The following is a 16,236-nucleotide window of genomic DNA, read 5'->3' as shown; positions in this document are numbered from 1 at the left end:
CCTCTCAGCTTGACAGAAGACCAGGGTGGCTTCCTTTCAAACGTTGCAGTGTGAGAGTGCTTATCAAGAATTAATGACGCCTTTCAGAAGAAAACTTAACAAGCTATACTTATCAGGCATCTTCAGTACAATTCTTGGTGCTCAATATTATGACGAATGGCTGGTTAAAGGTACCTGATGAGTCATCCTAGATTAGCATTCCCAGTTTGAATGAGCTTGTACAGTTGTCGAGTAAAAGATTTCCTCAAACCGAGATGCGGTGAGGCAAGTGGGAAGCTGCCAAGAGAGGAGATACATTTACTGTTCTTCAGTGGTCAACAGCTTTCTGGATGAATCTGCAGGCTCACTCCAAGACTGTGTAAAAAGGGTTTGTTTTTGTTGTTTTGTTTAATTGATCACACTCTTTCATTGGGTCTGCGCATTTACTGATTTGATAGGATCCAGTCACCATATAAAATAAATAAGTGAGAAGGAATGCATTACTAAACCAACGACGGGGCATTTATAGCTGATGGCAATAACCAGTGTGAAACACAAGCCTTTGAGATCAGCTGCTGAAATGGAAAGCATTCATAATTTCACAGCAGCCTTTTGTGTACATATTTAATGAATTCAGCAGTATTCTGCTAAAGTCACTTAGTGCTAAATTCAATACACTCTGAGCCAGAATTAAAAAAAAAAAACAACACATTTCTGTCCCCAAAATCTCTGACAGAAATGACCCTGGGAAGATTCATTCATGCATTCATGAATCTATCAGACACACATACAGAATGAAAGAAAGACCCAACCAAACATCTAAATACAGTTGTTTACAGAAGTTTATATCCACTAATCATGGGCATGAATGTCATGGTAATTTGGGGTTTTTAATGATGCCTTTGAAATGTTCTTCTACCAGGGTGGAATGATTGTACAGCATGCATCTTTACCGACTTTAAGCAGGACGAATTGGATGCACGAGTTTGAAATCATTTTTCTTATCCACATTGGATCAAAAGTATGTATACAGGCTCAAAATATATACACGCACCTCCACTCTTATTTGGTTAGATCACCTTTAGAATGTTGCATCCTGACTAGATGTTTTGGTAGCCTTCAACAAGTGTCTGGCAGAACTCTGCCTGGATATTTGACCACTATTCTTTCAGCATTTAAACTGCTCAGGTTCCTGGCATGGACTCAGCTTTAAGTATAATTCCCAAATTTTCAACAGGGTTCAGGTCGGAGCTTTGGAAAAAGTCTGTAAGCTTAATATAAGAATGCTTTATCCACTTGTGTATTTGAGATCATTGTCCTGTTGAAACACCCATCTGCGCTCAGTCTTGGAATCGGCACTCATTTGGAAAAAGCTCCAGTTAAAATACCTTCCCAACTTGATTAAATATAAAATATAGATAAATCTTCACTGAGTTCCTTGGATATTGTCATTGTTCTGTGCATTGGTCAATCCAATGAGTGCTGTCAAACAAATCCTTTTTATGCTAGCAAAGAGCAACTACCAGTTGTAATCGGCCCTGACAAGTTAAAAGACACTGCAGAACCTTAAGCATCACGTAATAAAAGTAAAGTGTATCGATGTGACTTAGAGAAAATCCAAAATGAATTTAAACTTGTGCGCCCAATTCTTATTGTTCAAAGTCATTAAGGATGTATGCTGATGCATGCTTATTACAATGACATTGCCCATAATGAGTGCATGCAAACTTCTGACCACAACTGCACTTATTACAGCATGATGACTTACCAAAAGTTGACCAGGAAAGGATGTTCAAGGTTCTGCATGATCTGGAGTTCTTTGAGGACGTTCCTCACTTCGTTCCGCTCCACGCATTTTAACTTGTTCATGTACTTCATGGCATACATCTTCTTGGTATCTTTCTTCTGCACAATGCAGACCTTAAGTGACAAGATCACATGTGACAACATGGCGTAAGGTAAATTCCTGTTGATTATTAATTCATTATTTGTGATATGAATCAAAAAACAGCATTCTGTTTTTAAAAATACTCAGACTAACAAATTTACAGTATGACTTATGTTTCCATCATTCATCCATACTTATCTAAAAACTTTTTTTCCACCAACAAAGGAAGAGGTGGACCATTTGAAACACTTCTGCAATAACCAGAAACACAGTCTACCAAAAAAGGTTGGATGGAAAGTTGGGGAGGAAAAGATTTGTCTTTAAGCCAGTGATCAAGAATTTAATCCCCTCTTAAGATGTTTAACTTTTCACATCAGCATATTTAGCATTTTAGAGATGGGAAACATCAGGTTAGCACTCATTAGAATTGCTAGTGTGTGTCAGTGGGGAATGCAGTCAGTTTTCTCAAATAAATAGCATTAATTATATGATCCAGCAAAAAGAAACAGCGGAATATAACAACCCATTACGATGTGAAAAGCTGCTGTTGTGTATCAAATGCATACAGACGGTATATGACGACTCAAACAGGGAAACACATGCATTTTTATTAACATGTAGAGTTGTAATAACACTACACTTTTTTGTTGTCATGTTTGTCTGAGCTACAAGCGTCAATAAGCCAGTGATTGCTGCTAAGAGAGTGATCTGCGGACCAGCTGGCACAGTTAATCAGCCAAACCCTGATCACATCACTCCTCCCATTGAACAGCTTGCCATCTACTGTGATTAGACTGCTTATCTGTCACTGGACACAGTGTCGATATTGTGCGGGTCTCTGTTGTGTGTGAAGGTTATTGCATGTGCATGGGAGTGCCTGCATCTCTATATGTGCTTACATGTGGTCACCGACCGACCACAGTATGTGAGGACTCAGGGCTGTGTGTCGGACAGGGTCGTCTGCAGTACGGGGGCCCCACAGGGAACGGTTCTGGCTCCGTTCCTCTTCACCATCTACACTGCAGACTTCTCCCACAATTCCACCCAGTGCTTCCTGCAGAAGTTCTCTGATGACTCTGCAATAGTCGGCCTCATCACTGATGGGGACGACAAGGAGTACAGAGGACTGACTCAAGACTTTGTGGACTGGTGCCAGCTGAACTACCTCCAGATCAACGCCAGTAAAACCAAGGAGCTGGTGGTAGACTTCCGCAGGCACAAGCATTCTCCACTGCAACCACTGAACATCCAGGGTATGGACATTGAGGCTGTGGACAGCTACAGGTACCTTGGTGTTCATCTGAACAACAGACTGGACTGGACTCATAACTCAGACGCCCTCTACAGGAAAGGGCAGAGCAGGCTGTACCTGCTGCGGAGACTCAGGTCGTTTGGGGTGGAGGGCCCACTCCTGAAGACCTTCTATGACTCTGTGGTGGCTTCTGCTATCTTTTATGGTGTGGTCTGCTGGGGCGGCAGCATCTCTGCTGGGGACAGGAAGAGACTGAACAGGGTGATCCGAAGGGCCAGCTCTGTTCTAGGATGCCCTCTGGACCCAGTGGAGGTGGTGAGTGACAGGAGAATGGCGGCTAAGCTGTCATCCCTGTTGGACAACGTCTCCCACCCCATGCAGCAGACTGTGACAGCACTGAGCAGCTCCTTCAGTGGGAGACTGCGGCACCCACGGTGTGGGACGGAGAGATTTCGCAGGTCTTTCCTCCCCACTGCTGTCAGACTCCACAACAAAGACTTTAACTGAACAAACACACACATCCACACATGTGCAATAACACTAAGTGCAATAATCCTTTCTGGCATCGTTGTATTTTTACTCAGTTGTATATAGCATTCGTATTCTATTTTTATCTTATTGTATATTTTTATTCTATTTTATTCTACTGTATATAGTATATTATTTTATTCTATTCTGTACAGTTGTGTACTGTATTTATTCTTATTGTATTCTAATTTTTGCGTCATAACTTTTGCACTGTCCACTTCCTGCTGTGACAAAACAAATTTCCCACGTGTGGGACTAATAAAGGTTATCTTATCTTATCTTATCTTATCTTATGTACTGTAGGTGCTGATGTGAATTACTATGCAGCACTTGGCTTAACATGGTGCTGCTGTTAAAACTTTTACCACGTCTCGGGGTGTGGTTTTATTTACGACAACATGCTGTGCTCTGTGCAGAACTCAAACAAGTGGTTGATTTGCTGAAAGAAAAATGGGGACCATACTGAGAATTCATTATTAGTTTTATTATCAGTTTGTAAGCAAAACATCAAATTTTCCTCATTTCAGCCTCTACATTGTGCAGATTCTATCAGATAATCTGACGGTAAACTGGATGGACTATTGGTCAAAAAACATCCATCTACTTTGGCTTTAGGGAATTAAAATGGCCATTAATTTCACAGTGAATAATGTAGAAAATTAGCAAATTAATAAGCCATGACATTAATCAGTGGCTGCAGCTCTAGGATTACATGGAACTTAGGAACAACCTGAGAGGTTTGCCTGCATGCTGTCACAACAAACACAGACTTAGTTTTATATGTAATAACTATTTTTTTTTCATTTTGTGACTGATTTTTTACATTTCAATAATCCAACCATAAAATTGATAGTTTTATAGTTCCATTATATATTTGTTGTTGCAGTTTTCTCTCAAATTATTGGCTGGGCGACATCTTAAGCAACACCAGTCTTCTGGAAGTGTGCATTGTCAAGTTGAGTCAAGTCAAGTCAAGTGGCTTTATTGTCATTTCAACCATGTGCAGTGGTACAGTGCACAGTGAAGCGAGACGCTCCTCCAAGACCATGGCGGTACATATAACAGACAATCAACACAGGACAACATAAAGTGCAAGTGTGCAAAAATTGCTAGAAAACAAAACAAAGACAGATAGTGCAACTCCAGAACAAGGTGTGTGTGTGTGTGTGTGTGTGTGTGTGTGTGTGTGTGTGTGTGTGTGTGTGTGTGTGTGTGTGTGTGTGTGTGTGTGTGTGTGTGTGTGTGTTTACTGTTGTTTCCAGCTAATCTGGGTTTATATTCCATCTAATTTCTTATGAAAAGAAACTTACCTTTCCGAAGCTCCCTTTTCCTATTGCCCTTAAGATCTGGAAATGGTCGAAATTAACTGTTGGCATAAACAAGGAGAAAAAAAACAGTTTCTTAGAATCAACACAAAACTAAAACAGAAATTAAGACCTAAAATATTATGTATGTAACTGTAACAAGATGGTGTTATAGATTTGTGACAGGGGATTTCTTTAAATCACCCCAGTAATTCTTCAGCTAAGACACCTGAGTTAGACACCTGTGTTGTTTTTACTCATTCACTATCAAAGTGAGTCCGTGGCATGACATTGTATCCTCGGTTACAGAGCTGTGTTCATGAAAGTCATTGGATCACAACCTGTAAGGTTTATACCCTAAATTTACAGTATTGACAATTACCAAAATAACTTTTTTTATTTTTCTGTAAAGGTTAAGCCACAAGTATGCGAACACTCTTAAATTAAAATGTTATTTTTAATACTAAAATATATTTGTAGTTATCCAGAATTTTCCAAATTTGTTGTTTTATAAAAAAAAATTCAAAGCTTGTTTTTGGCAGATTTCTAAAGCATTTCTGTTTTGTTGTTTTCATGATAGGTGGGCTAGTAAACATGATAAGAACTGTGCTTGAGAAAGCTTCATGAATTTGCTCCTGGAGGACTAAAAGTGAACTACTTGCAAATAACTTAGGGGCAGATACAAACCTTTAGGAAGTGAAATTACAAGTGTGCATCCTTTAAAACTAGGTCACTGATGTATTATAAATGCAAAAACCTGCATGTGTCACACCAGTTACAGTAGGTTCACTGTGAGGTTTGCTTTAAGCTCATTTTAGAACAATGCACCAGTCATGCTGAAACAGATGGAGGTCTCCCGGGCAACCAGAAGTCGCAGGTTTCTAATGTGACAGAGAAATGAAATAACCTTCAGCCACAAAGATGTCTGATATGATGTCTGTTCCTAAACACCCATTTCAGACAACCTAAGCATTTCAGTAGCTCTGCTTCTTTGCTGCCAGCTTTTGCGTCCTTCCCTCGCTCCCTGTGTCTCACCCACACACAAAGACAGACGCAACCTGAACCGCAGCTTAACTCCATATCTCAGTATCCATTTATCAGCAACATTTATCGCCAATTGGAACCGGATGGGGATGTTTGTTTCTTGCTGTCATGACAACCAGGACAGAAGGTTTTCCCTCTCCGCTGTTTCCCCGAGGATGGAACAGCTGCTGCCCACTCTTTCCACTCATCTGTCTGTGCGCGAGCGTGGTCACACACTCACACACAGACAGAGGGAAGAGGCACGCGCACGTGAATTATCGGCTGCATTCACAATCATTATCAAAAACACGCTTGCTTTTTGACATATAGCGCTGACCTAAAACATTACCTGCCTCTTTTGCAGCAGTGTACCGTGCGTACACGCACTCACTCAGCCTGAAGTCACTAGATGTATTGGATGTGACAGTTAATGTTATGCTCTGTTAGTCACGTATATCTGGCACATCCTCGTCTCACACTATCGGCACTGGAGTGTTTACACAACCTATTCCATATGAGGTCTGCTTTGTGATGCACATGCATGCTTGTAGCAGCCAATATACTGATGCACTTGCATGAACTCATCATATAGAGCCACACTTTTAGTAAACATAGTCATTTTTTTCTGCTGAGCTTATGCTTTTTGTTTATTTTTTTATTTATTTTTTTATAAAGACAGCTGTGATTGTGGTTGGAAGCAGACAGACTACAGAGAGAGCAAGAGATTGAGCGATAGAGACAAAGGCAGACACAGAAAGAGAGGCTGTGAGAGCAAGGTGGAGACTCATAATTTACTAGCAGTGCTTTGAATGGTTTAATGTGATGGACACATGAGTAACAGAGCATGTAATGATTCAAGTCTGCATATGAGTGGAATTGGCAAATTGACAGCGTTTCCATGACTTAAACTAGCTGAGGAAGTCATGTGACTGACTCTGGCACTCATCTGCTAGTCAATTTGAATCTGACTGACATGTGCTTATCAGTTTGGATTGAAATAATCACGCTTGGTCAGTTTGAGCCTCGCACAGTCTCTCACACTCTCAGCATGACTGGTACGTACTCTTTCTTACTCGGTCCGAGTGTGCCCAGGCTGGGAACATTTCAAATATCATCCTTTTCTAGAACAGTTGCTCTGACAACTGAAACAGAATCAGCTGGTCAGTCTGCTCTAATCTCACTAAAGTACGGGAAGGTGTAAACAGGACTCATCAATATACTATTGCACAAGGTAGCACGTGCACGTGTCATAAGGGACACATGAAGCACACCCATCATTCCCCAGGGGAGATAAACGTGTCTTGACAGAGTTCACCTTCATGCACACACCTCTGTGTAAATCACCTAATATGGGTTGAGTGTAAGCTAGAAAATATGCACTGACGCCAGCCCAGAAAACAGATTATTCCACAGATAAATTGATTACAGGGTCGGATTTATCAATGAGCAACAAATACATTTAAAAAATGTTTGTGTTTAGTTTATGTCTATTTTTTTCTACGTTTTCTTACTATTGCTTTAAATGCATTTGCGGTTGAGTGTGGAAAAAGAAAGGGGATGCACATGAAAATGGCACAAACTGAAATATATCTATATTTGCATAGCTGCGTATTTAGCTTAAGCGCGCAATCTCACATTCATTTGTGTCAGTTACTAATCTCCATAAATCTCTGCATGTGAGTATAAATAACCTGTAGATAAGTAGAAGGTTTCTGGTTTCCGTTTGCAGTCTGGGCTGCACTGACCAATCATGTTTGACCAGGCTTCAGCTGCATGAACTGAGAGCAAACAACAGATTGCATCTATTTAAGTGCACTTTTGAAACGATCGGCTGTTATCTAGCAACTATTTAGTTTTTTAATAGGTTTTTAAATGTAAATTAGCTGCATGTGCAAACAGTGGCAACAGACACAACAGGAAGCCTTGGGCCTGATATTTGTTGGCAGTGTTAGAAGCTCCAAACTACTGTTAGCTCCCTTATGGCTAACAACAGAATAAACGAGAAATCATTTATCTCTTTATATACAGGTGTAATGTATAGAGAATCAACACATTATTTTTTTATCTGACACACAATGATAGTCTAAGATTTTGAAATATGACCATTTATAAATGTTGACTTTACAAACAAACTGGTTTGCGACTGGTATCACCTCACAGTGACCTTTGACGCTTCTGAAGCATGAAGCGATACTTCAATTTGCATCTTTATTGCTACTCAAAGCAGCGAGCACATTATTAACATGCGGACCACCAACAATTGTCAAAAGAAAAGATTAGAAGTGGAGATTCTTGGCAGGTTAGGAGGTTGAATAATTTTGGAAGTCGTGCTTGCCCTACCTTTAAGCCATGCAAAAAAAAACCCCAAAAAAACCCAACTTGTACCATTGTATGTGGAGCAGTCTCTCACTTTTCTGTCTCTCCAATAATCTTTCCTCGCCTTCTTTAGTATCCCCCTTGTTCCCCTAATTACACTGGGTTTCAGGTATCTTAGGTAATCTAGACAGTATAGAGCAATGAGGGGATACAAAAGTAAAGTAAGGGACACCTATCTCTTCCTGTCGCTCACGGGACTTTCATCAGTGACGGGATGACTTTTTTTCGAGGATGCAGGGCTATTAAAAAAAATCAAAACAATGTTTCTCAACAATGTGTTTTATATTCACCCTCTCTCAGTGAAATCAATTCAATTCAATTCAATTTTATTTATATAGCGCCAAATCACAACAAAAGTCGCCTCAAGGCACTTCATAACCCACGCTTTATTTGTGAGAAAGAGAAGTGTCAAAGAAGGTACACTATGGCATTAACTCGAGAGTTCAGAGGAGCTCCGATATGAATGACATTTCCAGAATAGCACACAAGATGACTAAGCATCAGGGTTAACCATGAATAATGACTTGATCTTTGATAAAGGTTGCCTCGATTGAAAAAGAGAAAACAACAGATTTCATTAGAGAGTGTGGGCCAGAGTGAAAAATCGGACTCTGGTTGGTCGCATAATAGCTATGTTTCTAAAATTCTAATGATAATTAGGAGAGTAGAGTAGCATCCTGCCCTGGCTTAAACCTTTGGCTAAATGCAGCCTTGGTCTGCAACTTTATAAAAAGACACAAATATATCACATCACCTGATATACTGGATATAGAGAAGAAGGTAAGAAAACCTGGAAAAACCACTCCACTTCTGACTAAATTACTGACTCATGTAACACAGACTTTTTTGAAGGCCTTGGGGTTCCGCCAGAGTGGAATTAATTTCCGAGACTGACTCAGATCAATAACATCACAGACTATTATCTACTCAGGACACAAAGAAAAAGAAAATTTATTCAAACCAGGAGCTTCCGAGTTAAAGTACTAGTCCTATCAAAGGCTCCCTTGACTGCAATCAGCCTGAAAAAGAAAAACAATTCCTAACCATGCAAGACTTGGGTGATCAATAATGATAGATGTAAAGAATAAAGAATTAAAGAAAAAAACAGATGAGTTTTGATGAATGTCTTTGGCATTCAGTAAACAGCTTTTGTTTTTCTCTCCTGTACGCCTAACTATAAGAATATTTGCAAAAAATATATACACTGTTGTGGTCATATTAACGCTAAACAGTTGTATATCAAGAGGTATTCCTCTTTTTCCTTACTGATGAGGAGTGGCTGCAGACCTAATCAGCATGTTACACTTCTATGCATTAACTGTAAGTGCTCTTAATCTTGGAAAGAGGATGGAAACATCTTTGCACATCAAAAAAAGCTGAAGAAAAGACGGGTTAAGCCAATCACTCAGTGGTGGTGAATCCTGCTCCCATCCTTTGCTGTCTTTGGTTTCGTTTAGATGTTAATCTCAAAGTAAAGACACTAAAAGTAGAAAAGAAGTGAAACAAGAACTATTTTAAAGGTTTAATACTCACCCTCATCTGTGTCTTCTGTGACTGGAGCCTTGCTGGACTGGCCAAGCCCCATGGTTGCTTCTCTTGTGGATTTTTCCTGTTGTGCTCAACTCAACTCAGCACCAAACAGCTCTCCCTCTGAGACTCACTCATAGCCTGGTCAACAACTGGCCCCAAACACACACACATACACACAGACAGCCTCACGTGCTCGATTGCGTTTTGCTGACTTGAATAGGTCCCGTCTTCCTCTTAACTGCCCACCTCGACACAACCACACATCACTGGATCCATACACGCGCCCACAGAGAGTGAAGGACTTGGGGAAAACACTAAAGGCACTGAAGTGCTGACACGCACACATAAACACACAGACACACACACACAGGCAGCACAACTACAGCGTACGTTCCCTGTCTGTCTTCGCTGCTGTTCAGGCGACTGCAGGCAGACGGGCAGCTCGTCCAAGCCAGGAGGCGGGTGGGTGATGTGCCTCTGCCTCTGACCCTCTGATGACTGAGAGTCTAACCTGTGCAGGAAGGCAGGCAAACATGACACCGCCATCGGAGTGAGAGAAGGCGGGACAGAGAGGAAGAGGGGGAAGAGGCAGCAGACTTTAAAGATACCAATAAACAAACTTTAATAGCAGCAGTACATAAACAACTCACTGAGGCTTGATTAGGAAATTTACTTAGGTAGTGAAAGAGGTAAAAAAAATAACTGCTATTTGCATTTCTTACATATCCAGATCTCTTTTCCACTTCCTACCCCTTCATTCCTTCCTCCTTTACTTTTCCCATCATTTATCAATAATTGAATTTATATATTTTAATCATAAGCACATCCCACAGAACAGTGCAAGTGTGATGAATGGTAAGGTTTTTTCCATTAAGAGCAAAAAAGCTGCAGGCTTGATTTAGGGTGGTGTTATGTACTGTGAATGGAAGCCATTCAGATGCCTTTTTAGGACAGGAGATTTCAAAAGTTTCTCTATTTTTTTTTTCCAGAAAGAAAAGAAAAGAAAAATTCAGTTTTTACAGAACAGTTATGCACAATGCAATTATGAGTTGCAAAGAAGTGACTTGAAGTGATTAAATGGCATGATAATTTCCTAACACATCGTATCATATTTCAGTGGTTTTCCATTAAATCCTTTAATGTCACGCTTTAGTGCCTGTCAGTATCTTCAGGAAGAACGAGGGTCTAAAATGTGATATGTAGGTAAACTGCCTGCATGCAGTCCTTTGGGGAAGCCCGTTAATGAATGTCATCCTGAGACTGCGTGATAAGGTCACCACCGCGAAGGTGAATGTCCCTCTTGGGTAAATATGAAATATTCAAAAAAGTAGTGCGGGAAGCCGCAGTGCTGAGCACCCCGCAGAGGACATTGTGCCGGGAGCCCTTATCTGATCAAATAGGAAAGCATGCGCTGAATATAAAGTATCCCCACGCTTCCATGCAGGACAGCCGTGGGCACCTACCTACCTTAGTTGAGCATAGGACCATTTCTAGTCCGCTTTGCTGCAGAGAGGTGAAGAGCAACAGTGCTGCTCAAAGCATCACTTGTAGTCCCGTGTTCGGACGACGACGCACCGGGACATCTGCCACGGGAAACAAATGGTACCACACGGGAAGACGTGACTTGCGGGATGTGCCGACAATGCGAAATCCTGCGCTGTGCTTCTGGAGGACAACAGGACAGACGACAGAGCCGACGAAACACAGATATTTTGGCGGCGGGGGGGGGGGGGGGGTTGCTGCTACTGGGCTGCTTACACTGATGAGCGGCTGACCTCCTGTTCAAGAGCTGGCCACCCGCGTGCGCCTTGGGAGAGGCACGTTTCGTGGGCTGCTGTAGTGGGGGCTGAGGTTTCCCTCGGTTTTTTTCCACGAATCCTTAGTCATTAATACTTCTCTAGTGAAATTCCACATTGAGAAAAATCAGATTTCCCATTCAGTCCCCCCCCCCCCCCCCCCCCCCCCCGCTCAGCTATTAAAAATCACCCAATGCTGATCTTCTCTTACTGTATAGACCATCACTTTGAAATTGCCTCATATTGCTCATTTCCCTATAGTTGCCACCATGGAGTCAGTGTTCATACTGTGTTGACAAGAAGTTGTAACCACTTCTTGGCACCAGAACTGTTTCCACCAGGTGCCCCAGGTGAAAGTCTCTTTATAGTCCAGCTGAGCCTGCTGCACCATAATAGCTTTTAAAATTATATGGAAATAGTAATTAGCGTCCATAATTCTCCATGTATAATGTCCCTCTAGTGTTCCATTCTGAGTCTGTGCAGATCTTAGTGTACTTTATTGTATTGTTTCATGCCAGCTATCAATACAGAGTTCATATTCTTGAATAGTCAAAAGCGTTATAAGTTTTCTTATTGCCTACCTGTGAGAACAGACACATAGGTAGTGACAGTCTTTCCACATTTTATAATATATAATTATGCAGAGACCTACATCTTTACCTATACATGATGATGTAGATGATGATCTTCATTAAATATGTGAAGTATGTTGCTTACTGCAATGCAGTTGGATTTCCTTTTGGCCATAGTTCTTTAGTGCAGCCACTGATTATATATTAACATTTGCAGCCATTAACTACTAACTGTAAAACACATCCATCCATAGTCAGGACTGCACTATTTCCTGCCTCCCCCTGCTAATTGAGCAAGCCAAGGTCGAGAGGAGAATGGCTGAGTAGTGGGACTGGGGCATGCAAGACATGCTTACATTGCACTTCCTCTTTATGCCCGTCATGCTAAGATGCTCAGAGTTGGTCATCCATCTTACTGACAAGATCGCCCCACGCTATGAAGTGGGAGCAGATATCATTCAAAACCAGGCCAGTCCCTTATTGGGCATTTGACAGCATTGGGAAGTTTACATGTTTTTTAGATGTGATGAATAACGGCAGGCTCAGATCACACAGGGGCAGAGATGAAGTCAAGCTACATAACATGCCTGAGGTCATAAAATGCGTCCCTGTTTTCCCAGTTTTGTAAGTGAAAATGGGAGATTTTTATTTGGAAAAGGGAAGCTGTCATTGTTATGCCCATTTATACTGGATACAGATTTGAATAGAGGAGTGGTGATTTTTTTTTTTTTTTTTTGCAGAACTTTTATGCAGAAACTATAGAGCCTACAAGTCTGTGAAATTAGCCCCATCTAATGGATAAAAATGAGATTGTTGCCTAACTGCAGTCAAACTTTATACAGCAAGGGTAGTTGGCAAGGCTAGGCTAAGTAACTGTTATATGCCAGCTTTTTTTTTTTTTTTTTTTTCCGCCTGTCCCATTTGGTTCTTTAGCCATCAGAATTGTTGTCTGAAGACCAACAAGGATACCCAATGGATTTACTTTGCCAAATGGATCATCGTGGCATTGCCGTATTGGTCCATTTGGTCGATCTTTGTTTTTATTATTTATTATATTTTATTTTCAGATGTTACAGACGGGACAGACATGAGTGAGAGATAGGAAAGGGAGAAAGAAAGAGGAAGGAAAGGAAAAACAGAAGGGGAGAGGGACAGTGAGAAAGGGGGGGAGAAAATGCCAGCTTTAAAAAAAGTGTACAACTCATCTGCTTTACATTTTGAAAATTGATAGTTGTTGCAGTGAAGCTATTTGGTATGACCACACATGACATTAACAACCACTTGTTCCCATATTCATAAACAAATGCTTTTTTTTCTAAATTAACCAGTAATATATAGTGATTTTTTTAAGTCCATCACTAGCTCTTACATTAGCTTGTTAAAGAAGAGTTTGCTATGTTTCTTCTTTACTTATTCATTTGTTTATTTCATATTTTAGTTTAGTTCTGATCAGGCAATTAGTAAAAATCATTGTGAAGCTGATGCTCCAGCCATTAATGGAAAACTAATTCAATGCCTTCATTGGGATATTCAACATCTAAACTATCTGGACTCCTCTCCTCCTGCATAGAAGATATTAAAAACATATATACAGACTAAGACATGCGCCAATTTAATGCGAAAAGTACTCTATGCTGAGTTGGAAAATTCATAGTGTGCAGTTAGCTTCACAGTTTGTATGTATTATACAAATAAAAATTGTTGACATAAAAAAGTGTATGAAAATGTATCATCTGTGGTGGAGAGAACACTTACCAAATGCTACACATAATCAGAATCTGTAGTTCATTTCCCAACAGTTATCACTGTCAGTGAAAAAAAACACTGTTTCTAAAGATTCATATATAACAATAAAAAAAAATATTTTCTAGCTACTGAGCAGTAATGCAGATACAACTTCAAAGTTGTATCTTTTACTTTATTTTAAATTTGTATCCATTAGAAGAGGAGAATCGATGCTGAACTCAAATGCACACAATGCATGCAAATCTGCGTTATTGCATCACAAAGGATCTTCCCCTGTCATTCCTTCACAGTTATTGTGGAGTAAACAAAGGGTGTGTTAAAATCCATCCAGATGCATACGTGGCTCCATGTGAGCGTTGGTCACACAACCAAACCAAAGCTCTGCTGGTACACAAGGTGTCAGTGAGTCATGGCGATCTTTAAACACGTGTTGTTTATCTCATCTTTGATGCCGCTGATATTGAGCTACCCTTTCTACCCTCCAACATGCTATACTAAGGTGCTGAGCATGGCCCGGGACCTCACCCAGTGGGCAGCAGATTTGAAAAGGGACCCAGAGACTGTAAGTCAGCTTGGTAATTTTTTATTTTACTTTACACTTAAGTGGTATTTTATAACTATTCTAACTGTTTAAAAACTTGTAAATAATAAAGATTCTGTACTTTACATACATAATTGTATATTATTTCAGCTGGCTTTAGTGACACGAGAAACATAATTTCAAAGAAATCATGGAAAGTCAGGAAAGGTTGTAAAATCTGTGAGACTTGATAGCTGTCATTCTTTTCATCCAGAGTTACTGCATGGCACACATGCCAAATCTCTACATTGATGTTCATGTAAGTATGTCTTTATTATTAAAAAAGAATAATAAAATGGCATGATTTTTGCCATATAACATTCCGAAAAGAAAATGTTTTCTGCGCTCTCCGTTCTGTCGATGATCTACACACATTGTTTTGAGTAATCTGGCCGTCCCTGCATTTTTGACGCTCACTTATGTGGTATTTTGACTCCAAACTTTAGCTGCAGTAAATCATGCGCAGGGACACTAATTGTTACTCATGACAGAATGGTTGTGTGATGTACAAAATGAGCACCTACCTCCAAATGGTGGAGGGCCTGCGACAGCGCCGCTGTGCTTACACCAGAGACGTAAGGAAGCTGGGTGTCACTATGCGACAGCTCTTCATCATCATGTCAGAGAGATGCCACGGGGTAAGACAAGACAAGCTGTCTAAATAAGTGTAAACTGTGCCATACTCAATCATATATCAGATATTAACATCCCATCTTGTGGGACTTAAGTGTGGTGTAGTGCATTTTTGCCTGGAAACTCTAGAAACGTCATAAAGTAAATTACAATTCATAGTTAAGATCAAACGTATAGCTCTGATTAAACCAGATTTTTATTGAATATGTAGTCACTGAGCTGCGTTTTAACTCACCCATGCACCTGATATAGTTTCATAAACTGAAAACAGGCTAACAGTGATGAGATGCATTCAAACTAACTGCTGTTTACTGGGTCACTCACTTGGTGATTTCGCAGGATTAAGCAGGGTTTATGATGCAGATTATGAATAACCTTCTGTGCTCTGTGAGCATTTGATCCCACTCACCTGATCTGTGATGTCAGACCCATCTGGGTCTGCTATTGGTGTCCTGACATGACTGATCTGCCCGTCTAGCCGAGGCCACAATGCCTCAGAGAAGGGTCAGAGTAAATTCACTTACATTAGAGAGAAAGGTAACCTTCTGCTGTGGCTTACATAAAGCATATACAAACATTATTTATCAAGTGAAAAACAAGTCACTGCTAAAATGTTCACACCTCCCTCACCGGTGTCCCATGGTGTGTTTTGTTTTCATAGGACTTGGTGTTCACAGCCTTTGACTGCTCTGCCCTGGAGCGCTGACATCCTGGATGCTGAAATATTTCAAGCTGCTCACCGAGAACGTTGATAGACAGCGAGAGTCTCAGTGGACATTCTTTATTTCTTCAAGTAATGACAGAAAAAAAAAAAACCTGGAAGACATGAGTATGAGATCACCTCAGTAAACCATATTGTGATTCTGATGTTATAAGCATGCATTCTCTTTGTAATGACATTTATTACCAACTAGATGATAAAGCAAAATATTTTACAGAATAAGATGCATTATTTTTTTTAATATTACACAGGCTTCTTATAGAATGAATAGAGTCACATGTTTGGTTGATAGACAGTTGTTTGAATAA

General features: G+C 40.4%; 2 protein-coding genes across 3 annotated transcripts in view; one reads left to right on the top strand and one right to left on the bottom strand.

Annotated features, from left to right (window-relative positions):
• The window catches only part of stk32a (serine/threonine kinase 32A), an 80,306-nt gene extending 68,701 nt beyond the window's left edge, over positions 1 to 11,605 (bottom strand). Inside the window, exons 1-4 of one of the 2 annotated variants that reach the window (XM_080866247.1) lie at positions 11,348 to 11,605; positions 9,884 to 10,391; positions 4,958 to 5,013; positions 1,748 to 1,899 (exon numbers count right to left, since the gene is read on the bottom strand). In XM_080866247.1, the coding sequence (XP_080722373.1) occupies positions 1,748 to 1,899; positions 4,958 to 5,013; positions 9,884 to 9,935 (260 nt within the window). In that variant the 5' untranslated portion in view covers positions 9,936 to 10,391; positions 11,348 to 11,605. The remainder of the gene's footprint in view (positions 1 to 1,747; positions 1,900 to 4,957; positions 5,014 to 9,883; positions 10,392 to 11,347) is intronic. The other variant, XM_080866248.1, reaches the window with a different exon arrangement.
• A 2,798-nt stretch (positions 11,606 to 14,403) lies between these two features.
• On the top strand, positions 14,404 to 15,966 carry cytl1 (cytokine like 1; the record flags this gene model as incomplete). The annotated part of the gene is made up of 4 exons (XM_080867223.1): positions 14,404 to 14,556; positions 14,789 to 14,833; positions 15,066 to 15,212; positions 15,869 to 15,966. 4 exons carry the CDS (start codon positions 14,404 to 14,406, stop codon positions 15,911 to 15,913), a joined length of 390 nt encoding a protein of 129 aa, XP_080723349.1. The 3' UTR covers positions 15,914 to 15,966.
• Between the last annotated feature and the right edge of the window lie 270 nt (positions 15,967 to 16,236).

Source organism: Rhamphochromis sp. 'chilingali' (assembly GCF_963969265.1).
Source record: "Rhamphochromis sp. 'chilingali' genome assembly, chromosome: 19".
Taxonomy (NCBI): domain Eukaryota; kingdom Metazoa; phylum Chordata; class Actinopteri; order Cichliformes; family Cichlidae; genus Rhamphochromis; species Rhamphochromis sp. 'chilingali'.
Note: the sequence above shows the minus strand (reverse complement) of the source record. Positions and strands in the feature narration are given on the sequence as shown.